The sequence below is a fragment of the Paralichthys olivaceus genome, chromosome 4, assembly GCF_024713975.1.
Source record: "Paralichthys olivaceus isolate ysfri-2021 chromosome 4, ASM2471397v2, whole genome shotgun sequence".
Lineage (NCBI taxonomy): Eukaryota > Metazoa > Chordata > Actinopteri > Pleuronectiformes > Paralichthyidae > Paralichthys > Paralichthys olivaceus.
Genome location: NC_091096.1, coordinates 10,095,146 through 10,121,407, shown reverse-complemented (window position 1 = coordinate 10,121,407; position 26,262 = coordinate 10,095,146). Strand labels below are relative to the sequence as shown.

General features: G+C 44.5%; 1 protein-coding gene across 1 annotated transcript in view; it reads right to left on the bottom strand.

The window, feature by feature from the left end:
• Window positions 1-26,262, bottom strand: part of LOC109643725 (zinc finger SWIM domain-containing protein 6-like) — a 44,933-nt gene that overhangs the window by 5,554 nt on the left and 13,117 nt on the right. The window contains exons 2-10 of the mRNA XM_069523636.1: window positions 14,816-15,172; window positions 12,795-12,943; window positions 11,047-11,197; window positions 9,298-9,477; window positions 8,648-8,818; window positions 8,413-8,559; window positions 7,844-7,990; window positions 7,373-7,633; window positions 6,356-6,491 (exon numbers count right to left, since the gene is read on the bottom strand). Of these exons, the coding sequence (XP_069379737.1) occupies window positions 6,356-6,491; window positions 7,373-7,633; window positions 7,844-7,990; window positions 8,413-8,559; window positions 8,648-8,818; window positions 9,298-9,477; window positions 11,047-11,197; window positions 12,795-12,943; window positions 14,816-15,172 (1,699 nt within the window). The remainder of the gene's footprint in view (window positions 1-6,355; window positions 6,492-7,372; window positions 7,634-7,843; window positions 7,991-8,412; window positions 8,560-8,647; window positions 8,819-9,297; window positions 9,478-11,046; window positions 11,198-12,794; window positions 12,944-14,815; window positions 15,173-26,262) is intronic.

The window sequence follows — 26,262 nt, the reverse complement described above, 5'->3', positions numbered from 1 at the left end:
TGCAAACAATCAAACTAGAACTAGCACTCAGTAGAGCGCATACCTCCGCAAAGACCCAACAGCTTCAATTCAGTCATGACACACCACATTTCACAGACTCATAGACATCAGTCCCCTTAAATATGCCTGATTTTTTCATCAATACCCATGAATTATTAAGAAAACCGCCCCCTGATTCCGCATCAAAATTTAATCCCTGACCCATACGGCATCTTTCCACTAAGTTTTGTGAAAATCCATGATGTTGCAAACCAACAAACCAACAAAGCGACCGGGGTGAAAACACAACCTCCTTGGGCTGAGATAATACCAGAATATGAAAAACGAGTGGCACTGAAATGAAAATCAGAGAGACACAAATCAGCAACATCACAGTGAGATCATTTTCTTTCTTCTCACAGTAACAAGCAGACAGACAGAATTACTGTACAGACAGAAAGTCTTCATTATGATGGTCGGTCTGAAAGTGACTTCAAAATGAAAATGACTTCAGTGATCACAGGGGGATTACAGTTAGCCTATCCCTGCAATTTACTTGCAACCTAGTATTTAATCACCTAGAAACCAAGGTATAATTAGTATTTTCTTCACTCTAATTGGTCATAATGAAGTCAGAGCTGTGCAACACCTGCTAGAGGATGAAGGAGCTTCACTAGTTTCTCTCTCTCATTATAATAACACTGACAGGGCCGAGTCTTCGCCGGCACCACGAGCACCACCACCATTACCACTGTGGCCGGCTCATCTCCTATTCTGCTTCACTTCTCTTCCCTGCGCTACCACCTCAGTTTCAAAGGTCTCCTTTCCTTCAGAAGACAGCACAACCTGGCCTTCTCTCAGCCAATCACAAAGCTAATTGAGTCCACGGGGAAATTAGGGAATTCACCTTCCAGCCCGTAAGGCTGGACACACATCAAACAAATACCAACACGCATGACTGAAGGGAGGCAGTGAGCTCACACACACACGCTCAAGAGACACACACACACACACACACACACACACAAACACACGCACACCTGCCCTTTTGAAAACACATCAAAGCTGCCCAGTAAAAGCAATGTGATGCTAAATGCCAGTTTCAATTTCAGAGCAAAGTGCATGTGATACTGTTGCCACCTGAGTGAAGGCATGCACAAAAACAGCCTCCTCTTCTCCGCTCGCTTTTTTGCCCAAGAGGACGAGTCTCTGTGAGAGATGTGGCGACAAAAACCGGTTGAGATGTGCGCGAGTGTGAAAACTCACACTCAGTGTAAAATTGAGACGTTTGGAAGCCCTGGCAACAGCAGCACACATCTAATGGAGCTGCTAAAAACTTCAACAACACTGGGGCCTTCTGGAAGATTCCTGGGGTGTAGCAAAGCAAAAAAAAAGGCCCTGGGTAAAGATGGAAGCCTCATCAACATTCCAGTCTTTGTTTGGTTTTCACCAGAGAGCCAGAGGCCTCCATTGGATGGGAGCTTGAGAGGCCTGGCCTGCTGAAAAATAACCTCCTCAAAATGTTGGGAGGAAAATCCATACTGGGCTATTGTTCAGTGAGACACAAAAAACATAAATGATGAGAGAGAAAAAAAGAGCCTCGTGGACTTCTCTGAGAGTTTCAGTCCAAGCACAAGTAGAGCGTATTCCCCACCACGGGTGCATTCTCATCGAGCACCTTGTAAACTACAGCTAAACGGTGCACGCTGTCCATAAACATGATCATCTTCTCTGCCAAATAACACTATACAAACTCTCAATTCAGTGTCAAGTGTGCTTAACACATAAAATTAAAGTCATATTTCTTCACGGCGCTGCCACGGCTGGATAGAAATGTGCATCATGGATGATATATAAAACACTAACAGAGTGAGCTGAAAAGAGGCAATCAAACCCCGCAGAGCGAGGCAGTGTGAGGAGGGGGGAGCAGCTCGGGTGTCAAACGGGTCCTGTGGCAGTGTAGCACCCTGTCACATCTGAAAGGAACACGGTCGCACTCATCGCACCAGAGATACTCAAGGACAACGGTGTGGAGGGAGCATGGACGACAGACGCCATGTGGTGAACACCTCAGAGCGCATATCTCCTCCAAGGCTCATCAGTGCCCTTATGAAACCACATTTTAATTCATTAGATCAAGATTTGTATTTGCATCTTGCACAGACTCATAAATATCCGCCCCCTAAACATACTTGATTTTTTTTCATCAAGATCCATGAATTCTTTTCCGGGAAATCAAAAAAAACCCCACAATGTTAAAGAAACATCCAGATTCATACCAAGATTTAATAGGTTATTTCCTGAGCCATACCACATCCTCTAACCCAGTTTCATGGGAGTCAGTCCAGTAACTTTTGCATTATCCTGCTGACTAACAGACAAACAAATTGAAAACATAACGTCCTTACTAATGGTAACTAATGAGTTGTTTTTGGGTCAGATGGCTTGAATTTCATCCGGATACATTAAGCCCCTTTTCCACTGGTCTAAAAACCCACCAACGTCCCCTGAACGTGTGATTTTTGTTGATCTGATCACAAGTGGACAGAGTGTGTGCGTTCACACCTGGTATTAAAATGCGGTCCCACATACGTCTTGTGATCGGATCTCAGATCAGATCTCACCTCCCCACTCTACACTAACAAACATGTATGTCATTTTTGTTCATGAAGACCATGTCTGAGTACAAGTGTGCCTGATGTCACTGTGTGTGTGTGTGTGTGTGTGTGTGTGTGAGTCAGCATGAGCAAGCAAAAGGGAGAGAGACGATTCAGGAGAGTAAATCTCATTCAGCTGCGCTTTGAAGAAAGATTTACACATTAAAGGAAAGTGTAGATCATTATGAGGTGATCAGTGTTGACATTATGGCCTTGGTCACAAACAAAGAGGAAAAATATGTTTGATTCAGAGTGAAACTGCAGCGGGTCAGAGGACGTCAGCTGAGTTTAGAGAGCGCCTCAGTTTCTAGCATGTTCCTGACGTTGAACATGACGCACCAGGGAAAAGACTCTTCCACTAGCAATGGAAATGAATCCAATTGCCAATTTTAGCAGGTTTACCCACAATTAAAAGAATGTGTGCGTATACCCACTACTTTTGGTGTAAAAGAGGTATAGAGGAAGAAGAAAATGTGTGACAGGTGAAAGAGGAGAAGAAGAAGGAGTGAGATGTTGATGAAAAGCAGCCCCTCCATGTTTTTACCTAAACTCCATGGCCCTTTGGATTTCTGGTCAGCATCACCATGACGACTGACCTCTCTGCCTCGTGCTTCTTTCCCCTCTGACTATAAACACCCTTCACTTTTCATAATCCATTAAGCACACGTCTGTCAGCTAAGCGACACATCCGCTGGAAGACCTCCACTCTATACACAAACTCAAAGGTGGAAACCCTCCCGATGTCTGACAGGAGGGAGGTCAAATCATTCTGCACACAACTTATGAGGGTAACCCCCAAAAATGTCAGTTCACTGCTCTCGAGTGCCAAGGATTCTTGAACTGACATGATGCATTGTTCTCCACACAGCAGGGAAGTCATCAGTCAAGTGAAAATCTAAACATCCAAAATAGAAACTTCTCGGGGATCTAAAACTGCATTTCGACCAAAAGAACCTGGAACTTTTTCAACGGTTCCTGCAGACGGTTGGTCACCTGTGTTTCTACTGCGATCTCAATCCCAGAGAAAATCAGACAAATTGGCCTGGAAATAAATTTAGACTCTGGTTTCTGTGGTTGAAACACATTGAGTCCCTGTAAAGGTTCCTGGGTAAAGTTCCTGTGGTTTAAACGCTGCTAATGAGACTGAGGTTTGTAGGAATTTTCTCCAACTCAGAGGTAAAATTGTAATTTTTCAATATAATCAGAACACAAACAAATAACACATGCAAATTGCAGCCATTTGAGTATATATTCATAGTGTGATGTTGCTACTTTAGAGTAAGTCATCTGAATAGTTTTCTAACAGTCGATATCCAGCATCTTAATTTGAAAATCTTGATTTTTCCTAATAAGATTTGCATGATCAAACTATATTGATAGAATGTTTAGCGAGTATCCACTACACAGTGTGTCCTGACTTAAAGAGAAAATGATGTCGGCTACCTGCGAGTGTCAGTGATAGATCACTGTCTTAGAACAGCCTCTGACTGCAGCTATGATAATCTGAGCTGTATATATTCAAAGATTATGGCTTATGCACATGATCAACAGCTGTGGATTATAGCGAGAATCCAGATTCATTAGCATTGGAAGATTCAAATCTCAGATGATAACAGTCTTCTTCTTCTCCTTCTTCTGAGGCTGCATTCGAATTCTGGGCAGCTCCTGAACCAGTAGGCAGCTCCTGTGTTATTTGTGTTGATTGCTCACAACAAGCCTTCGCACGGCACATGCTGCTCTCACACACTTGAATTAACCTCATCCATGGTGCATAAACACCCACATACACACACTTAAAAAACACTACTGGATATGCATTTTGCGCACGAAGGCAGGCTGACTTCCACTCATTAAAAAATGAGAAGACAAATAGAGAGAGCAGACGGGAAGTGAAAGAGTATGTGTGTGTAAATGAGAGCATGAGCTAGACTTTCTCTCTCTTCTTGTATCAATGATAGTGTTATAATAGGTCCATTAAAATAGCCCTGGTTCCTTTACCTCCTCCTCTATATTTAACTGTCCGCCGTCCCGTGGGAGCGGGGAGGTATATGCTATCATATTACACTACGCTACATTACACACATTCATTATGTGCTGAGTAGACACCCCTGGCTCCCAGGAGCACCCATAAGTGGCCATATTATTCTAAATCGCTGGTTTCACACCACAAGAGTGAGGATAGAGGAGGTGAGGGGAGGAAATGGGAAGGTGAAGGGAAGTAGCGAGGGATGGCGGGGAGCGGTTGGCTCTGGGAAGAGCAGGTTTGGGACGCGAGTTTGGACACACGGCGGCTGAGCAACCTTGAAACCACACCACTCTCAAGCGAGAAACCCAACTGTGTTGTTTTGGTTTTGTTTTACTTCCTGATTCCTCCTAACTGGTGAACTGTGGGAAAGTGTGAATGATGTGTTTGTTATTCTTTTGTTCCCTGCTTGTCTCTGCAGGAAAAAAAAACCTCCCCTCTCATTCATTTGCTAATCATTTACCAGTTTTACAGCGATGGACTCAGAGAGGCCTGAAACACAACAAACATCCTTCCCACACTGCCCTCTCCCTGATGGCCCTGCACGTGTGCGTGTGTGCGCGCGCCTCTCCTCATTACAGCCACACTAATTACACTCTCATTAATGTAATTAATATTCACTGATCCAGCTCCCACTAGTCACAACATCAAAACACAGCAGCGCAGACTGTTAAACACACATGTACACATTGTCCACAGATGAATACACACAGGAGCTTAAAGTGCCCATATTGTGGTCATTTAAAGATTCATGACTTCAATTTGGGGGGAGGGGGGTCTACTGAATTAGGTTTACATGCCGTAATGTTAAAAATATTCATCATTTGTCAAATACCTTGTGCCTGAAATGTTCCATTTTAGTTCTTTGCCTAGTTCCCTAAAATGTTGTCTTGTTGTGATTGGTCATAGGGCTCCCACTTTTGTGGTTGGTCAAACCACTTTGAGCGTGTCACAAATGTGCCTTACGCAGAGGCATCCCGATCAGCTGTTTATACTGTAGTGGCCATGGTAACAATGATGCTGCTGTCAGTATAAATTCAAGTCAGACTTGAGAAATGTTCGACTTGTGTGATAAAAGAAACAAGTGTTCGACCGACAGAAGGCAGTAGCTGATGGGCTCCGAGATCGGGATAAACCAGTCAATAGATCTGAAACATTTGCAAGACTGGAGCAGGACATTACACAGAAGTTAGCTTTTATTGTGTGGCTCTCTTATATTGTATATGTAACATTATAATTTTGTAATCTATTTCTGTAACCGTAAAAACTGTAGGGAGGTGAGGATGTTGCATGGTGGTATTGATGCTTAATAGAAAAAAGCCCCAGGAATGGACAAAGGGTCATTTCAGGAGCAGAGTTTTAGGAGACAAAGAGACTCTGTTAACATACCGTTAAAAGGGACAACAAGCTTTATACTAAAAGAAAGGAAAAATCTGAGAATCATGCAGAGAGATCATGATCTGATTTAGTCGGAGGTGTCACAATATCAAACATTTTTACGACCTGGAATCTGGACAAATCTAAACGTAATCCTCCAGTTTCAGGATGTTAGCAGTTTTAAAAGGCTCCATTAGCCCAAACTTTGGATTTAACTTAATCCAAAAGGTCAGCATTTAATTCTTGAATCAAAATCAATCAAATTTGATGTTCGCCATTCACATGATTACAGTAACACACAATCACGTAGGGACCTTACCGCATGGCTCTCAGTGCAATTTTGTACGCCAGTTCAGCGTCATGAGGTAGGAGAGAGGTGAAGAGATAACGGGCGAAGGTGTGCATGGGAACGCTCTCTCTGTGGACGATCTCTCCGAGGCCAGAGTACGGACCAGCTGTTTGAAAAAACAAAAAAACAAACAAAGACAAAAACAAAAAAGGGAGAGGCTGGCTTTAGTGACGGAACAAACAAGTGGAAAAGGTTTACAAAAAACTTCATAAATTCAATTAATTTATGGTATATACAAAACAAACAAACTATTAACAACAAGTGCCGTATTCTGAGCTGTGGTTTTTCCCATGTATGCTATGAAACTCATTTGCTTTATGCCTTCCAGTCAAAGAGGCAAAACCATGCAGCATTAAAACAAACTGTGACGTCAAAAACCATATGGTCGTGTGTGCAGACTTGGCCTCACGCTTGCTCCCTTCCCTCCCTCTCTTCCTGCACTTCCCCTCGTCTCTGGTGGGTTATTTTAAACCCCAACAGACTCCGAAGCCACAGACCACATCACACAGTGGCGCGGCTGGAGCCTCCTGGGGCCTGCGGAGGCCTCGAAGCCTGGTCTTCTATTAGTAATGGAGCCAGAGGTGGGTGGTCGTGCCGAGGCCGAGGCAGGGCTGGGGTTTGGGTGGGGACTGGAATGGAGATCGACTGGGCCAAGCCCTCTGCCTCCCTCCTCCCCCTTCTCCCATTTCCATAACCAAGCCCCATTCTGCTGCAGTCCTGAAAATGTACACACTGTTGTGTGCACATGCATGTGTGTGCTGACACAATACCCCTGGTGTTACTGTGTAAAGAGCTCATTTTGGTCTGGCCCAGGGCAGCTCAGCCTCTGTTTGCACCACAAAATGAAAGGATAATAAATACTGAGACAGAGTCCAATGTGTTTTTTTCCAATGTGAGGATGTGTCTATGTATACGTGTGGAGACTGCGGCGATGCAGTGAATTAAAAGGAACAGTGAGCATGAAATAAAATCTCTCAGCTGCCTCACCCTCCAGCAGAAAGACGGCCTGTTTACGGAAGATTTTGACCAGGGTTTCGTCCAGTTCCACTTCTTGCAGCTTGGCCAATAGCTGCTCTTCGTTGCGACAGACCTTTTCTTGCGCATACAGTCCGTCGGGCATCACCCGCTGCTGGCCCAAGCCAATCAGAGCCGTCTCCACTGCGAGAGCCACATACGATTCACCGTCTCCCAGCAATCGCTGCACGGGCATACGCTGGAGTTCTGCTCGGCTTACAACACTGGAGCAGTCTGCAGAGAAGAGGGAGAAGATGATCCAACAACGATACGATGTGCTATTTCTGTGAGACGAGGAGGCACTGAGGGACAGAGTGGTAGCTATATACCCATGTTACAATATAGGAAACGTCATATATATATAAAAACAAATCATACAGTATATGGTAAATATATATAATGCGTGAAATTGCTGTATTCAGGATTCTTGTTACACTGCAGTACCTGAGAGGTCTAAGCAGGTGTTGGAGCCCTCCTCTCCTGCTCGTCCCGACTCCGTCAGGGTGCTGAACAGGGTACCGATGGGATCCAGGGGGTGTCCCACCCAGCCCTCCATGTTTGTTATGGAGGTGTGGCCTTTATGGAGGATCTCTGAGGAAAGAGAGGCCAGATACACACATGGTTAAAAGACAGTGCTGACAACACTCGTGTATTTTTTAAATGAAATTTTTTAAATGATTCAATGGCCTTTACCAATCAATACAGATTGAAAAATAATAGAAAATGACTCATATTAAAAAAGTTCAAATGAAGCTCTTACATGAAAAGAATGATGACAATGGATGAAAAATAAGATGAATTTTTTTACAGCCACACAAAAATGTTTCCCTTTGCTACTGACAACTTCACCTTCTCTTTTTTCTGTCAGCTTTTCCTGTTTCTGTGATGAAATAAAGTAATAATATACAAGTTTTGTATTTATAATAAGTGAACTTGTGAGGATGATTTGCTTATGCTTGTTTTTTATATTCTGAAACCAAAAGGGAACCTATAATAACATGAATTAAATTAACCTTTCTTGTGCCGACGGAAGTGCTCCAGCTGCCTCTGCTGTTGCCGTCGTAATGTGTTCACCACGGCGATGGCCAATCGGAGGGCTTCTCTTGGGTAACCATGTGAACGCAGAGCATCCACTCTGGCACAGGCCGTTGGGACATGTTCTGAGGAAAACGCAAAAGGTTAAACCCCGACATTCTCTCACTGGGTACATTCTCCTTCCACCTGACGCTTATATACACACAGACTCACCGTGCCACAGGGGCCAGCCACGAGAGTCAAAGAGGGAACCCTCCTGGTTGTCATGGTAACAGTAGTTGGCATAGAGGTCACTGGCGATAATGTGCTGGAGGTGTCGGTCCTGCCAGTGCAGGTCACAGGCTTCGATGGCCCGCGTGAACACCGTCCTGTGGGGCCGCATCTCTGCAGCAGAAGAAGAAGGAGGCGTGAGGATGATTAAATGCCTGATCAGGTGAGAAAAGGGCTGATAGGACCCACATACATGGTCATTTGACAGTTTGTTTAGTTATATCAAATTCATTTTTGAGCATTTGCATAATTACTGTAAATAGACAAAACCATCAACCTACAAGATTGGCAGCCTGAACACGCTTCTGAACCACAGAAAATGTGACAGGATGATTAAACTGAATTAAAGCTTTCAGGGTAAAAGTGCTCCATTGAAAAACAACAAACAACCTGTTGATGGTCTTGAGTAAATCAGAACAAAACAGATTATTGACTTCAAGTGTTATTTTTCTACACACAAAAGGTGGAGACTTCACTGCTGATGCTTTCAGAACCTACATGTTGAACCTCTCACCTTCACAGTTGCGAAGGAGACACGTTATTAGAAAGTAAACATGTTATTGACAGACATACAAAACTTGTCAATCTCTGACCTTGGTTGCCATGGGCACCCTGAGGGAGTGAGTGGGTGAGGTTGGGCAGCTCGTTGCCATGGTTACCGTCCTCCCAGGGGCAGACGTCCACGCTGTTCCATCTGCGCAGCTGGCGCAGCCACGATGACTTCTGCTCCGGTTTACAGTGGGGGTTCAGTACGATGCACATCCACAGGGCACCTGGACATAAACATACACACACACACATCAGTTACCTGCCCTGCTTTCTGATGTGCGACAATGATGTAAGCAATGAGTCATGCAATGCGTGAGGGTGTGTTTTTTCAAGGAGATTTAAAACATCCTAAAATACAGTTATCATGCAAGATTGAAAGCTGGAGGCAGTTTTCAAAGATGTGCAACATCATAACATTGGTTCTTTTTTTCCCTTTAGAGCACATTTTCTTTGCTGCCGCCATCTTGCACTGGAATACAAAACTCTTTGAAAAAAGAGAACTTAACTAGTCCCGAGGCAGCGCTGACTGCACACACATCATTTTGGAGTAAATTGGAACAAACAGAATATGAAAAGTGGCTAGGTCTCTGGGGAGGAGAGCACATTCAGGGATTTTACTCTCAAGACTGCTGGAGATATGTACACTCCACTGCAAGGGTGTGTGTGCGTGTTTGTGTGTGCGAGAGAGAGATTGTGTTCTGCATGTGTGTGAAGGTACCGAGTTTTGGGAGGAAGGACGAAGACAAGGACAGAGACGGTAGATGGAGAGAGAAAAGGAACACAAAAGGTGGAGAGAAAAAAGGAGAAGCAGAAAATGAAATGGGAGTGGAGATGATTTGGACAAGGAGACATGGGTGAGGAGAAGTGAATGAGGCATGGCTTTGTGTCTGGAGGAGATGAGTAGAGCTGCGGCTCAAAGAGGAGAAAGACAAAAGAGGGGCAGAGAAAGAGAGCGAGTGAGCGAGCGGCGCCGAGAGGCAGCATTCACCACACATCAGGGGGAGTGATAAGGACTTGGGAAGAAGGGTTTGAAGTGTGGACTTCAAAGAGACCGTGCACACACTTCCAAAAATACGTGGGACTGAAACAGATGAGATCACGGCGCTGTCCTCACAATGTGCAGAACAACACCAAAGGGAGAAAACGAACATCATCATCAACAACAACAACAGCAGCAGCAGCAGCAGCAGCAGCAGCAGCAGCAGCAGCAGTCAGGGGCGGCTACGGCAGCAATATCAACCAGGACATTAGAGTGAAACAACAAAGACAGGAGGCAACATGACTGCTGTCCTGGTGACGGGCTTGTTGGTTTTTGTGAGGAAGTATTTTGCTGTAGGTACAGTACGTCTGTCAAAGGAACTACACACACAATATCAAAATCAAACGGCTGCGCTGGCGAGCAGGACTCTGTCACATCAACTAAATATATCATTTTAGGTGTTTGAAAACATTACGGAGGTCATAATATTTGGGGTTTTGATGAAGCTTGATGTGCAGCGTTAAACGGCTTCTAATTCACAAAGACTCTCTGCTGAGCTGCCAAACGTACATTCACAGAGAAAGGAAGTAACTGGGCTGTCAGTGATGAGTGTGCGTGTGTGTGTGTGTGTGTGGGGGGGCTTCTATGGAAACAAAGGACAAAAAAACAGGAGTGAAAAAATATGTGTGTTCCTTTGTGTCAGCGTCTGGGCTTCATCACACACCTTGCTAAATCTATCCATGCATGTTCACATTTGTAGGACAATCGATGTATGTGTGTGTGTGTGTGTGTGTGTGTGTGTCTCCCCACTCACCAAGCTCATCCCAGAGCTGTCTGTACTTGTCGGTCATGGTGGTGCCCTGCTGTCTCCACAGCGCCAGCCGAGGGTCGGCCATGAACTGTTCTGTGATCAGTGTTAACATCCTCGCTCCATTGGAGTCACGCATCTTCAGCATCTCCCTCACCTACAGGAGGAGAGAGACGAGGGGACAGGGAAGTTTTATTTAACTGAACCGAAAGGAAAAAAAATGCCATACACATCTCACACAGCATGCAACATGCTTTTAAAAAAGAACAGGCTGATATCCTCTTACTAAGGTTTTATCCAGCTCACAGCTTCTGGATGTAACATGCGGGTCAGAGGTCATTTGTTATGTAGGGGTGGTTAACATTTAACTTCTATATTTGAAAGTTTAAGTGATGAAACTGGGTATACTGACAGTGTGTAACTGTGACTCCAAACTAAATTCCCCCATAATTGCTTTCCCTCAGTTGTTGTTCCAGTCCTTTCTGTACCCGTCCTTGCTTTTTGTTTTTTCTTTCGTTCACCATTCAATCTAGTATCAGGTCCTCTGAAAGGTTTTCCCGTTTCACAAGATCATTCACTTACATGCAATTAGAGCTGCATTGTAACTGAAGGCTAAATATTTTTGTATTTCATTTCCCATTTACCAATCACTTTCTAGATAAAATACAGAAATTTGATATTTAACAAAAGAGAGAAAATGCACTTATTAATTATGAATAGAAAAATCTGTCTGAAAAAACAGACCGTTTAAAAAATCATTTTCTGTCCTGTGCTTATCGCAAGGGGAACTCATAAACATCTGTGGTCAGCATCTCTTCTTGCAGCAGGAAACACAACCACTCTTTGGTGCGTGTGGGGACATAAACTCCAGATTAACACTGGTTTGAACCGATTCTGTAAACTTTTTATATTTTCTGGTGAAAAGCCAAAAAGTTGTGATTCCTAAAAGTGCGACACACACTTTTAAACATGTGCACACATAACGGTGTGTGTTTTCAGCCTCTCTGGTAACAGGACTGACAACATGTATTCACACACATGCAGGACACACACACAGGAAGATGTACTCTGTGTACGTGTACAAATGCATATATCTCAGCATGTTTTGCAACGTGGGTGTTTGAGTGTGAGAGTGCATGTGCAAGTGAATATGTGGCTGCCTGTGTGTGTGTGTGTGTGTGTTGAAAAGGATATAACAGGCATCAAAGAGCTTGAAGCAGAGAGACATTCTAAAAGCCGGGCAGGGTGGATGATAATGGACTTGGCTCACAGTCTTTACATAGCATACAGTACATTAATGCTGGCCCTGCTCTGCCACTGTAATACCAGGCTACAGAGAGCACCACACACCTCCCATGTAATCATTTCACCGTGGGCAGAGATGAGGTATATTGTGCAAGCTTTCCTTTCTTTCTATACCTCTCTGTCTCTCTTTATCTTAGAGCTTAGAGACAGCATTCTTTTAATTCACGTGCCAATATGTGAAGTTGCTTTGTCTGGGATTGCTTTGAACAGAGTAGGCCTCTCCTCATAAGGGAATAGAATGTGTAGCCTAATACAGGACGTGAGATTTATTTTTTTTTTCAAGCACAGATACTATTATTCGCGTGTTCTTGCAGAGAGGCGAGCAAACCTAAAGGGAGAGAGGCAGACCCAGGCAGAGAGCTCGCGGCTGTGGCAATCAGGGCCGGTATGTTTTGTAAGCGCGTTGTTATGTTCTGTATGTGCATGAATGAATGTGGCTGGCTCTCGACCTTGCTGAAGAGCAGGTTGAGCTGCTTGCCGGAGCCGTGGTATCCTCCCTGGGAAAGGAAAAGCTTGACTTGCTCCTGAACCTGCTCCTCGTCCAGGTGCCAGCAGTTCTCGTCGTCCACACTGGCTCCCGCTGTGGGGTCCGGGGCCCCTGCACACATACAGACACATAACGATGTGTTACATCACGCCACTGTGTTACCTTACTGTTACTGATATAGAATAATATATTATTGTGTTTTACAGCAACTTATTGATCCTGCAATTGATTTCTATTCCATCTCTGAAAGGGTAACTTTCAAATACAGAGAATAGCTGACCTCTAACTCTCACTTTACTCTAAGTAAACACAATTTAAACCTTATTCTAACCTTAACATAAAAAGACCATTACCTCTTAAAAAGCTGCATGCAAAGAAAGAGACTTGTCTTGGACAATTTAACTACATTTCTATACCTCTGGGGACATTCATGCATGTTCTCAAAAGATTATAGATATAAGAACAATTAAAGTATCAATTTTGTGAGACGTCAACATGGTAACATTTACAAACTGCACGGTCACACAAACACGATGTAGCAGTGGCGAACCTTCGCCTCCTGTTCACTTCTGCACTGTTCGAGCGAGGGGGCGAACAGAACATTTGTTTCCTGAGGCGAAGCTGCAGCGTAGCATTGCATGGAGTTCAGTCATGGTGAACTTTGACCTGCAACATTTGGATACGCATGACCGGCCCCTAACACTTACTACAGACACATGACCCTGAGAATTCTATCATTTACTTTTATGAACCTAACAAATAGTTTAAGCCTTATATTTTTAAGCATAATTTACAAAGCAAGTAGGAAATATTTTAGAAACAAGCAGGAAAGCTTCTGACTCATTTGATCATGACGCTGGAATAAATCTCAATTTAAAATGAATTTACATAATTTCATGTAGTTTAGCTTTTTTCATTTGTACTTATTATATTATTATATATTATATTTTGAAGCAAAAAGCAGCACAGAGCAGAACTAAACAAATAATCCATTGTTAATTCATATTAACAGCGCAGCATTAAACTGAATGTTGGTGTACTGACACAATGCATTTGAATTTGAAATAATTTTCTTATCACTGAATAATGTACTTCCTTTATTCCTCAAAATGAGCACAAATAGATCAACTAAAACTAGTTCGGACAAAAGTATAAATACTTAAGGTGTGTGTGCACAACTGAACTGACCAGAGGAATAACTCAGATGCTGAAATATTTCAGTTTGCATTACTCAGGTTATTGCTAAAAGGGTGATGATCAATATCATGTAAAAACAACAACCACAAAACCTATCTATCTCTTTTTCTCCCTCATGAATTGCTTATTTATTTCTGTTCTTAGAAGCCTCTATCTCTCTGTCTTTCTCTTTGATTCCTCATCGTACGACTTCATTTCTCATGAACATACACACATTGGTGCTTCTTCGCGCCTTTTCCTGCCCCACGCAGCCATCGTGGGTTGTTTTACCTTCCGTCCGTAAGCAGAAGTATCAATAACAAGAGATATGCTCCTTTCTTTATCTGCCAGCTCACCTCTTCTTCTCTGTCTCTGTGTTGTTCTCTCTTTCTCAGAGGTAAATAACGGGTCTATAGAGTTGATTACAGGCACACAGTCTCTCCTTTACTGTCTGGATCTCACTAATGAGCAACATTGATCCTGCCACACTTTCCCTCCATCATGCAGTCAATACATGTATGCATGTAGCAGCAGGAAAACACACACAAACCCTGCATGGTCTTGTGAGTTTAATCATCCTCATTTTCACACACACTCTCACACACTCACACACACACACTCACACACACACACACACACACACACACACACACACACACACTCACTCACACACTCACACACACACACACTCACACACACACACACACACACACACACACACACTCACACACACACACACACACACACACACACACACACACACACACACACACACACACACACACACACACACACACACTTCCTCACCATGAACCTGGTTGATCTCCGAGTTCTGTGACAGAATCTCGTCGGCCAGTTTCTGTGCCGTGGGCAGCACCTCTGTGTGGTGGACTGAGATCAGATACTGGACAAACTTCTGCAGCTGGTCTCTGCTCATCTGAAACAACGTCTCTGAGATGGGCAGGTGCAGTTTGACCTGCTCGGGCTTCCGTACTCTGTAAAGCGACAGCGCCACTACATGGGCACAGTAGAAGATGTCTTTGTTGCCGCAGGTGCATGTTACGGCCGTGATCTTGCAGCGGTCGAAGCTGACGCTCACGCTGCACACAAGCTCTGGGGAAGCGGGTGTGGCGGGGTCCGTCACTGTGCCGCTCAGATGAAAACCTGAAAAAGATCGAGAAATAAAATAAGGGGTTATTTTTCTGTAAAGGGGGTAGTTACAATTTCCTCTCAATATGTTGATCAACAGAAACAAACACTTTTTGATAACCAGAAAAAAATGAATATGTCCGCAAACATTGTTGGTATTTGAGTTTTCCTTTGTCAAACTTTTTACATTCTGCAACAGGAGTTCCAAATTTGTCACTACCTCCAAGTGCATCACTGGTGGTCTGAACAATAGTGCACCTACCTTGCTTTACTCATTTAGACATACATTAATTAAAATAATTTAAGTTATTATGTTGCAACCTGAAAAACTGAGTTAAGACAAGATAGATGAGATAAGGTCAGAGGTTTAACCAATCATTATTAGTTAGCAGTATTAGAAATAAGACCAGGCATCTCTTGTCTGCAGACATAGCCAATAACAACTCTGAATTTTGCCTAAACATTTATCAAATGAGAATCGGATGACTCGAGCAACTCATTGAATGTGCCCTTTAGTAAATGACATTATTGGGTAAATCTCTACAAATGAACACATGCAGGACAGTCTAACAATTATATGAAACAGACTCAGTTGGCAGCAGTCACCTGCCAAAGGCCCCATGCTCTCTTATCATGAGAGCATGATCAGGACCAGCTGCAGGCCGCTGTTATGACTCACAGACTGCTTTCAGACATGAACTGAAGAGCAGACATGCTCCTGAAACTTTCCAGAGGGGCTGTATGTGAGAACACAAATGACCAAGTCAGTTGCTCCTGAACTTTCTGGTGGAAATTCCAGCCCACTTTAAATGCCCCAATATTTTCAGAGTGAGCCCAATGTGAAAACATGGCAGGAAAACAACCGACAAATTCACAGCAAAAGAGTGGCAGTGTTGATGATGTTTTTACCATGCGATAGATACAAAAGTGAAAAAAAAAGGTGCCATACACATGGAAGAAGTCAACACAGATGTCAACTTCGAAAGACATTTGAGAACTTTTGCAATTAGGGCCAACACCAGTGTCGATGTGCTATCTGAACTTTTTACGCCATGTCCACGCATCTAACCAGATGCTACTCCTCGTCTGAAAGTTCCTGACATTTTGCTGTGGTTGTGAACATGTCTGACTCTGACAATTTCCCGCTGCGTCCTTCATATGTGAAAGGCAAACTCAGGAAAAAGTCCATACCCAAGGTTTATGTCTGAAAATGGCTTGAGAGAGCGTAAATGAGCCTGACAGAAATCCAGATGCTGGAGCTCAGTTTGGCAACTCACTGCAAGAGGAACTGGGACAGAGATGAGGAACTGTACAGTGAGTGTGGCTGTTGCAGTGCGAACAACGTGGCCCCTTGTTTGAATATAATGTTTGATCTCATCCTGACTGCTATCCGGAGGCGCGGCTGGTCATTATGCGTGGATGAATATGAATGAGTGGGGCGGGTTCCCCAGCAGTGGCCTAAAACACACGGTGATGAGCATATGAAAGAGACAAACGTGTACGCACACACTGAGCCGCAGCGTGAGATCATGCATTTATTAATCATGGGAGTGGTTAGGAGAGATAGAGAGTAGCTTATGAATGCATTTATGGGCTCAGAAGAGAGCTCTGAAAATGCATGTGGACCAGCAAAGACATACATCTCTTAAATACGTTTATCAAAGGGCTGAGCGCACGCATCGCTGTGATATCAAGCATGCATTAACGCAGATATCAAAGTGTGGGCCTCTAGGTAAGACGGGAGGGGCAGGAGTTGAATATTTCATGGGATATAGATGGAAATGGGTTGAGGGGTGCACAAGCAAGTGGAACAGAGTTTGGGTCCAAGTAGCTCTTCTCCCTCTTTGATGGTTATGGGGTGCATTGGGAATGCAGGTGAAGTGGAGTAAAAATAAACGAGGTAACAACCATTGTCTATAGTGTTGGATGTGCCCCCAGGATAAATATTTAAAAATAAAACATGCTGGTTGTAGAGGCCTTATATTCCTCCTCCACAGTCCCTCCAAAGGCAGGCTGTTTTAAATACCAAAAATTAAAAACGGATGTTGGAAACCAACGCAGAAATAGCTTTATTTTTGTTATTCATGCCCTTATGCTCAACATTATCTTGCAGAACCAAAAAGTGTTGGCAGCAAATATCTTACAATGCAGAGCTGCAGAACATCGCCATGGAGATATGCCTTTCCGTGAAAACCAGCTGGCAGAGGAAGTACAAGTTCGTTAACAATATCCACAAAAGAGGGGTATGGATCAAATATGGAAACCACTCACATCAGCAGCGATCACAGCTTATAACTCTAAAGCTGAGTGTGTGTGTGTGTGTGTGAGGGAGAGAGAGAGAGAGAGAGAGACATACTTAGTCACTCTTAAAGGAGACAAAAAGGTTTACATGGTGCAGCTGCTTGTAGAATGGCGAGCTAACATATTTAACTGTGTAAAAGAATACAAATGAGTAACGGCTTTTAATACTGGCTTATACATTTAGTGTGCATGAGTCTTTGCACGAGTGTGTGTGTGACATGATCTTATGAGAGTGGCCCCTGGTCCAGAGAGCGCAGAGAGAAAAAGAGAACATCAAAAACATGTGGGTCCGAGGGAGCTCAAAGACAAATCAACCTCTGACACACACACACACACACACACACACACACACACACACACACACACACACACACACACACACACACACACACACACACACACACAGGCTATTGCAAAATCAGCTGCACTTTCTTTTGCAAATGTTTGTCTTTTTTCACCCCATCGGGAAAAATTTACAGGGATACTTTCATTTTTTTATTCGAACCACATGGAGTATGGGAAAGTAAATAGAGATAAAAGCCTTATCCTGGTTTTAAGAGCTAAAGTCTGTTGTGATTCTGTCCCTTTTCTTCATAGGACACTCTCACTCTATTGCCTTCCAAGCCCTTTTCATCCATCCCTCCCACCATCCACATTCCCACAGCTCTTTCTGTCTCACTCTCTGACAGATGGGTAGGTAATGAGTTTCGCCTTACCCCGTCCAATCGTCTGGGCACCAAAAACTGCCCCCCACGCCAAAAATGCCCTTTTAATTTTGCCAAGCGCTGAGTACAGGGATATTACTGTTTAGGTACACACACAGACACACACTCATGCACACACACGCACCTCCCATGACTCCTGGTTGGGTGGGTATGAAACCTTCAATGTCTCATGTGCTAGCTATTAAAGATCCTGGTCTCCCCCTCACCCAGTCCACCCAGCTCCCCTCCCTGAATGGTGCTCAGGGCTCTTTTCTTTGCATGTTCAAGAGGCCAGGGTTGGCTTTCAAAGTAACCATGGCGGCCATTTTTAGAACAAGGCCTCTGTGAGGTTGCCCTAGAAACCCCTCCTGACCGCTCCTAGTGAAGTCACACTTGGCCCAAAGTGCTGTTTAAAGGCAGCGAGAACAGTGTGTGAAAGAGTGAGCAAGAATGAGCATATGTATATATATGTTCAAATCCCACAAAAGGCCTGCAGACCACCCACACTCTTCGGGAGGGACTCACATCAAAGCATTCCCCCGAAAAGCCCTTCGCTCTATCTTTCACTCTCGTTTTTGAAATTGTATGAGTGCCGATAAGCCAGCTAGGGCCACTTCTGTCTATTCAACAACAAGGGGCCCCAGAAATACTGGACTCCTGCTCTTATTTCAGAGGAGGAAAGTCCCCAACTAAGACCTGCAGCTCCTTCAAAATACATCTGCTGCCATAGCAAGAACGCCGCCTTTATACGCGCCCCATACAACACGATTTAGCTTACCACATGAAAGCAATCTGCGGTGATCAGGGCTGGGCCTGAAAGGATTGCTTGTCGAAGCACAAAATTGCCCACTGTTTCAAAATCACTGGAGTAAATTAGATTGAGCAACATACATACATTTCCACAATCAAATTAAGATTCCAAGTCAATGGAGAAAATTCGGACCAAGCAGTGGGAAGGTCGTTAAGATTATTGGCTGAATTGGTTCATGAGTGACTGTCACCTAAATCTAATACGGCACAGTGCGGTCCGAGCTGCACTCATCCGTCGCATCTGTGTGTGAATTTGTGGTTGTGTGCGGGGTAGATTCTGAGTACATGATTGATTTTAGCGCAGAAAGGAATTTGATGAAGCAAATGGGCTGGTGTGAAAATGAATAAACAAACGCAAAGAGGGAGAAATGGCAAGAGCAAATAGATATTTAAGGCCTGTTCACTTTGGCCTTGCACATTAATCAAATTACATCATTAGCTGCAGACAGACAGAGAGCAGCACCTAAATCCAACTCTGTCCTGCTTGAGCCTCTCTGATCCAGAGAGGACCACCTGCAGTAGTTGGCGCTTTAACGCGGGATTCTACCCTGCGCTGACCAAAGATAGCCTGCTAAAACTGGATTGGAATCCAATCCGTTTGGTTGTATTGAACTGAGAGGCCCTGCTGAAAGAGGATCTGAACGAAAAGCTGGGCTCTACATCAGCTCCAGGTAGGGTCAAGAATTACTGGGCAACATCCACCTCTAACACGACCTCCGTCCCACCCACAGCTATATAGAGCCAGTTTCCTCATTGCAGCTTCTCGAACTGGCCCAATTAATATGACTACAAAGACAAATAGAAGGCCTTTCAGCTTACAGGGCAGGACCGCGGGAGTAACAATGAGTGCATGCGTGTGTGGTCCTATAAGGAAGCACTCATACAGAGACTATAAACAGAGATCAATGCTGTTCTGCGGGAGACCTTGCTCTAGGCATGTGTGTGCATGTGTGTGTGTGTATGTCCTAGGTGTGGGTCTGGCTGGAATAACACAGCTGAGCTCCGGGGGCAGCCATATTTATGCTTAAACCCTCTATTGGACCAAAAAGCCCTTCTCTCACCGGGTGTGTTTTCATCACGTGCACACCAACGCACACTCTCACAGTCTGTATACTTATCCCGACAGACACAAACGTGTACAAATTACTGTTTTGAGATATTCTATGAATTTCAATGCTTTTACGTCCACTTGAGAGGCTGACAGCAAAATCTGCATGCTAATCATAAAGACGGGGAGGACATGTACATGTGTGTACGTGTTTATATGCATGCGTGCTAAGCGTGCGCATGTCAACGGTTGTGTGGGTGATTGGAGTTGTCATCAGCTGGCGGTTAGAATGACAGTCGACTACTGGGCTGCTGCCACTTAGTTGCCATGCGGTACATGAGGAATGACTTGCAATTTTCTAACTATCACTTTCAAAATGGATTCTAATTTTGCTGGATTGGGCCTGTCAGGCAGAGCCGGTGTTACTGCAGCGCTGACTGATCCCAGAGGTTGGCTTTCAGAGGGCTGACCAGTGCAGACAGACAGTGAAGCCTCTGTTCGGGGACGCGATCCAGACAAGACAAAAAAAGGATAGAGTGATGAGAAAATGAGTTCTGTTGGTAACAGATGGGAGAGCTGGTTACAAGAAATCTGCACCTAACCAATGCTTTATAACACAGACTCATGATCTGGGCCTTTTGTTATAGGAAAAGTTTGACATTTTAGGAAAAGTTTTTTTTTCTTGCTGAGAAGATTGATATTATAGTCATGTTTTAACAGAATATGTTAATCTGCAGCTACGATGTTAGCTTAGCACAAGGGGGCATTGGCACCAATAGCACCTCCAGTATTGTTTGTTTAATCTCTAAAAAAAAACAAATTGTAGAATCAACCAGAGGCTGTTTTACGAGGGTTTATGTGCCAGAATTTATGAATACTGTAAAAGTGATATTAATCTTTTCATTCAACTAAAATCTAACTAAAAAGCTAAAAGCTTTGTCCAACACAGCAAGGCTAAAAATGAAAAAGCATAATTACCACGCAGAGTATCTTCATGGTGCTAAGCTATTAAACACATTGGTGTAAAATTACAATTTAGTGTAATTTCAGAATGGCACCTGTGTGAACGGTCACTTTAGCTGCTATTCAGGAAATGTCACTGGAGAAGCCGCTAGCCTGCTAATTCCGTCTCCCGGCTGTACATTAACTATACATTATCCCAATCCATGTGCAGGGTTCATTAGTGTGAATGAAATTACAGCTGGCTGGAAATGAATGTTTGTAATTAGCAGGGGTCTGTCCCAGTAGAGCCAAGCAAGCTATAGACGAAGGTAATGGGATCCATCGAAAAGCCATTGTCTGCTAGTTCAGGGCTTGAGTATCTTTCTAATGACAAACCTATACAGTCAGGACATTATAGTACCAGCGTCCTTCCTAAGGAGTCGGAAAGTCTAGGTCGAGATGAGCCGCTCCGCATCGGTCAGTTAAATAGACAGCACAGAGGATGTCTTAAAACAGATAAACAAAGAATATGGCGATGCATGGTGGTTTTGGAACAGGAAGTGTTTGTGAGGTGGAATCTGTGTTTGTTAGCCCACACGTATAATCTGCACACAGAAAGTGGGCCAAATGACATTTGCTGTTCCTGTCAGCATCGATTACAGATGTGTTTCACTTGCTTAATTTGAACTTTGGCCCAAAATCCCTTTTATGATTAAACTTTTTGATAAAACAGTTTTGAAAATGTGTCTCGACATCAAAGCTCAGAAACAATAAAAAGGTAAAAAAAGAACAAAATGCAGCATAAAGATTCTGTTAAGATAGCACACGACACAGAAACTGTGGAAGCTAATGTGGCAGAAAGTGCACAGAATTAATTTGCATTTGAAAATGGTAGGACACTAATGGCAGTTGACTGAAAACTACATCATGACTGCGCGTGCACATGTGCGAGTTTGCCAGGAAATAACCAAAGACTCTTTACTCTTCCTGTTTCATTTGGAAAGTCGCGCACACACGCACACACACACACATACACTCTCACACACACTCCCCCCCAGCCTTCAACATACACCCATGGTGCCTTCATGCATGCATGCATATTGGCTTCAGTGACTCTCTGCAGTCAACCTCCTTCTGCTCACAAACAGCCCCTCCTCCTTCCTCCTACTCCGTCCAATAACTGACTCCTCCCCTGATCCCCCCTCCCATGACACACACGCACGCACAGACAACCGCACGCACACACACACATACACACGCACACGGTATGCTGCCTAGCCCTAAGCTGACCCGTTGTGTGTACTGACGTCACACACTAGACAAGGGGAGGCATCATTCCAGACAGACACACACGTGTACACCCACACACAAACACACACACTCACACAGGCCCCAGCCGAGGGGGAAGCTGCATTCCAGCACAGGCACACAGACACACAAACACACATCACCACGCCTGGCGGTGGGAAGCATGGGGAGCGCTCAGCTGTAGCGGGGAGGCGGGGATGAGAGGAGGAGGGCCGGGGAGGCGAAGGGGGGAGTTTCAGGGGAGGGAGGAGGGAGTGATGGCTCTGAGCCAGTGTTCCTCTGAGCTCAGCACTTCCCCTTTCAGCTCCAGCCAGCCGCCAGTTTGCGTAACGCAGCCCATGCAAGCCCTGTCGGCTCGTGCTTAACCCCTTCCTTCCTGGAGTCACTGAGGTCACACTCACTGCTCTACGTTCAGCAGTGCATGCCACATCCTGGTGTAAACCCACCCCTTGCCCAACATCCCCTGGCCGCACAGTCCCATTATAGTACTGAACACACTGGCCCACAACTCATACTTCCACATTATTACCTGACACAGATGGGAGCAGATACACACGCATGTACATCCACACAAAAACACCACAGAGAAATTAAACATTCACCTGGAAATAGGTTAACCTTTTAAATGCCACTTTCCAGGAGTGTGTCTCTATTCTATGGTACAATGAACACAAGCATGCATTTAAATCATAAAAGGTATGTAGCCTGTCTGAGAGTGACCTTGATTTAAGGTGGCATCTCCCTTTGAAGACAAAGAAAACACAAAATCACTGCAGCCACTTAAATAAATACAAAGCAGTTAATTAGCAATTACCAAGCAATTATGATAGCCAAAAGCAAATATGCATTTTACACACTAACCACATTAAGACAGACTTGTTTGGGTTATGAAATTTCAAAGAGCAAAGCACCTGTCATGTGAAACTGGTTTGGGATGTGCGCACTGTGTATGTTCTTTAGCTGCGTAGCTCTGGTGACCTTCCGAGAGCTTATGTAGGCCAAAGTGTCCACTCTACCCAAAGAGATGTGAGGCCTCGTACATCAGACGTGGCCCCTCCACCCCTTAAAACCCCAATGAAAAGTGTCATAGCTCACACTAACGACAGCAGACACGGTCCGTGGCAGAGGGCTGGGCAGAGCAGAGGGAGGAGTGAAAGAGGGAAGAGGGGGTGGCTCTCTCACATTTAATATCACTTGACACGCGTCATCCAGCATCTCTTAAACAGCCGCTGAGCCTGTGTCAAAGCCCCAGCTCTGCCAGAGATATTGCGCACGCCTGTACAACTTGTATACACATGCGGACTCACACGCAAAACAAAGGTAACCCAATGAGAAATATCTCAGCCACCTGGCACTGTGATGGACGGGCCGCTGCTGAGAGCAGGAATAACCGGGATGAAGACAAGTGAGGGAAAGAGATGCTGGGGGGAGGGAGCGAGGCAGGTAGGGGGAAGGCAAGAAAAAGGTTGAATATGTCTCTGCTGAATCGTGGTGGTCGATTCTCTTGCCTGCAGGCTATTCCTGTAAATATTGACGTTGATGTTAGGACCACTCTCTTAAGGATAAGCTATAAAGCAAGGGGGTTAGATTTACTCTGTGCAAACTGTAAGCATCTGAAATCACATGCTACGCTTGGCCTTTTGCGAGTGTGCTGAGTGGAAACAGTAAGAGATGGGGTGAGGAGCTGCGAACCGCATGAGGGAACCGAGCTCTCTCAGTAGGTTTACAGCTCGTTCCTCGCCCTCTCTAGATGGTTTAGGTTTCCACTCTCAAGCTAAAAGCAGACAGCTGACATCAAAACCTTCAGAGAGACCCCTATTTCCCAGAATCAGCTCTTTGTTTCATGTAAATAGCTGCCTTTCATGGCTCTATTGAGATAAATTGCACCCTGCTGGACAAGAGGGAGACAATGTTCACCCTGTAGCCTCTTTTGTTGACATCTGTATGTGTTGCCATGACAACATGTCTGTCCAGCGTGAGTGCGTAAGTATGTTGTGTGTTTGCAAATCGGGGGGGGGGCTGAGTTTACGAGGGCACGTACGAAAGAGAACGCAGATGAGACACACAGAGAAGCGGGCAGGTCCACACACATAGAAAACAAGAAATGCAAATACCTTTCTCATTCTTCCTCAAACACACACACACACACACAAGCAGAGCTGCACAAAAGCACAAAAGACTAATACGCCAGTGTGACCATAACACTGAATCAGGTTAGACTTGCTTCCAACTACCATGTCCTCGTGGGAGGCTGCAGGCAGAGAAGTCTATTACTAATCATCGCCACGTTAAAAGGAGCAAAACTAATCCAACTATGACAGCACCTTTTCCTACAGCCTCCAGAGGATCCTATGTGTCCAGTCAGCTGGGAGTTTATCGGCTGCAGGAAGGCAATGATGCTTGAATTCATTTTAATACAAGGGAGTTAAAAGATGCAAATCCTCCTATGGGATCGAGTCTTTGTCCAACTAACATTGCAAAAGAATTACTGTGATTGTCTGTGCACTCGAAAACCATCTCCACACGGTTTGATCAAATTTGCTCAAATTAGCATTTTCACAGATGACAGAAGAATAATCATATCTGTATGCAATTACACTGATTATGTCTCTTCGGAGACTAGTGAAGTGAAGGATTATGTCACCTCTGAGACCACATGAAACAAAGGCCAACTGCTTTGTTTATATTTGACCACGTGTCTGTACTTTGAGATCCTCATTATGTTCATTTGGGATGTCATAGTGCAGAGGGAGGCAAGGACAAGGGGGTTGGATGGGAGGGATCAAGGCAGGGTTGTAGGGCACAACTGAGGGGGTACATGCCCAGCACCAGAGCAACTGTACAATATGCTGCATATTAACAATATGGATGGAAAAGAATGCGTGTGCATGTGTGTGTGAGAGAATCCCCTCCCGTGGGCAAAGTCAGCATTCACCCATGAAGTAGGTCAGTGAAATTTGCCCAAATTAGGTCAGTGGCAGTCAATGGGTGCCATCCTGGACAAGAGGAAGAATAAAGGGGAAAGAGTGAAGGAGGGAGGGAGTCTGTGAGGTTAGGGGAGCAGAACCAAGCGGCTTACTTCATCTTAGCTTTTACACTTAGTTAATTACTAATGCGCTGGTCCATGCAAAACACTCCAAACACTCCTCTGAGTGAGGAACCAAAGCAGAGAGATGTCTTTACATCGCATTTTTTGCTCTCAAACATCCCGGGTATCAGAACCAGTGCACATCAAACGCCTGTTTTGATTGAAAATGCTTTTGAAAAGCAGTCCGCGTCGGTTACAGTGCTTTGGTCTGATTATTTAGCACCCTTCCTCCTCCCTCTATACCCCCTTCAGCTGTTTAGATGGTACCATCTTGTCATCTGCCTGTTTCTTCCAGCTTATTCCCCTCCCTGTTTTGAAGAAATCCACACAGGGAGGGAGGTTGTTGTGCATTGTTGCCAATAAATGGCAGAACACAGGGACCTTTGAAGTCGGTGGCACGTTGTGATTTGCTTTCATCGTCCCGCATCTGTCAGTCAACAAGAGAAAGCGTGACTCCAAAGGAAACTTATGCTGCTTCTTTCCCCACCCCCATTTTCCTCTCCACACATACACACACACAAACACGAAAACAAAACAACAAAAAATGACAACAAAGACATGCAGCAGGAATGACAAAGGCTGTATTGGGCATTAGACAGACAGGGAGTGGGCTGAATAATAATCTGCGCAGAGCTATGAGGTTCTGATGTTGCTTCAACTGGAGCAGACTGATTCTGCTTCTTCCTGCCCGCGCTTCTTTGGCACACTTCTGCACAAAGGGAATGAGCGTGTGCAAGTGAATGTGTAGATGTGTGTCTGTGTGTATTCCGCTGTAGCTGTGAGTTGCTCTGAACTATTCCGTCAGCCCTCTGTCGCTTATCTCAGCATAGCTGGGCGTCAGTGAGGAGGAAGAGTATTGACAGGTGTCTTCTGTGGGCACCGTCTGTTCAGAGGAGCGCAGCTA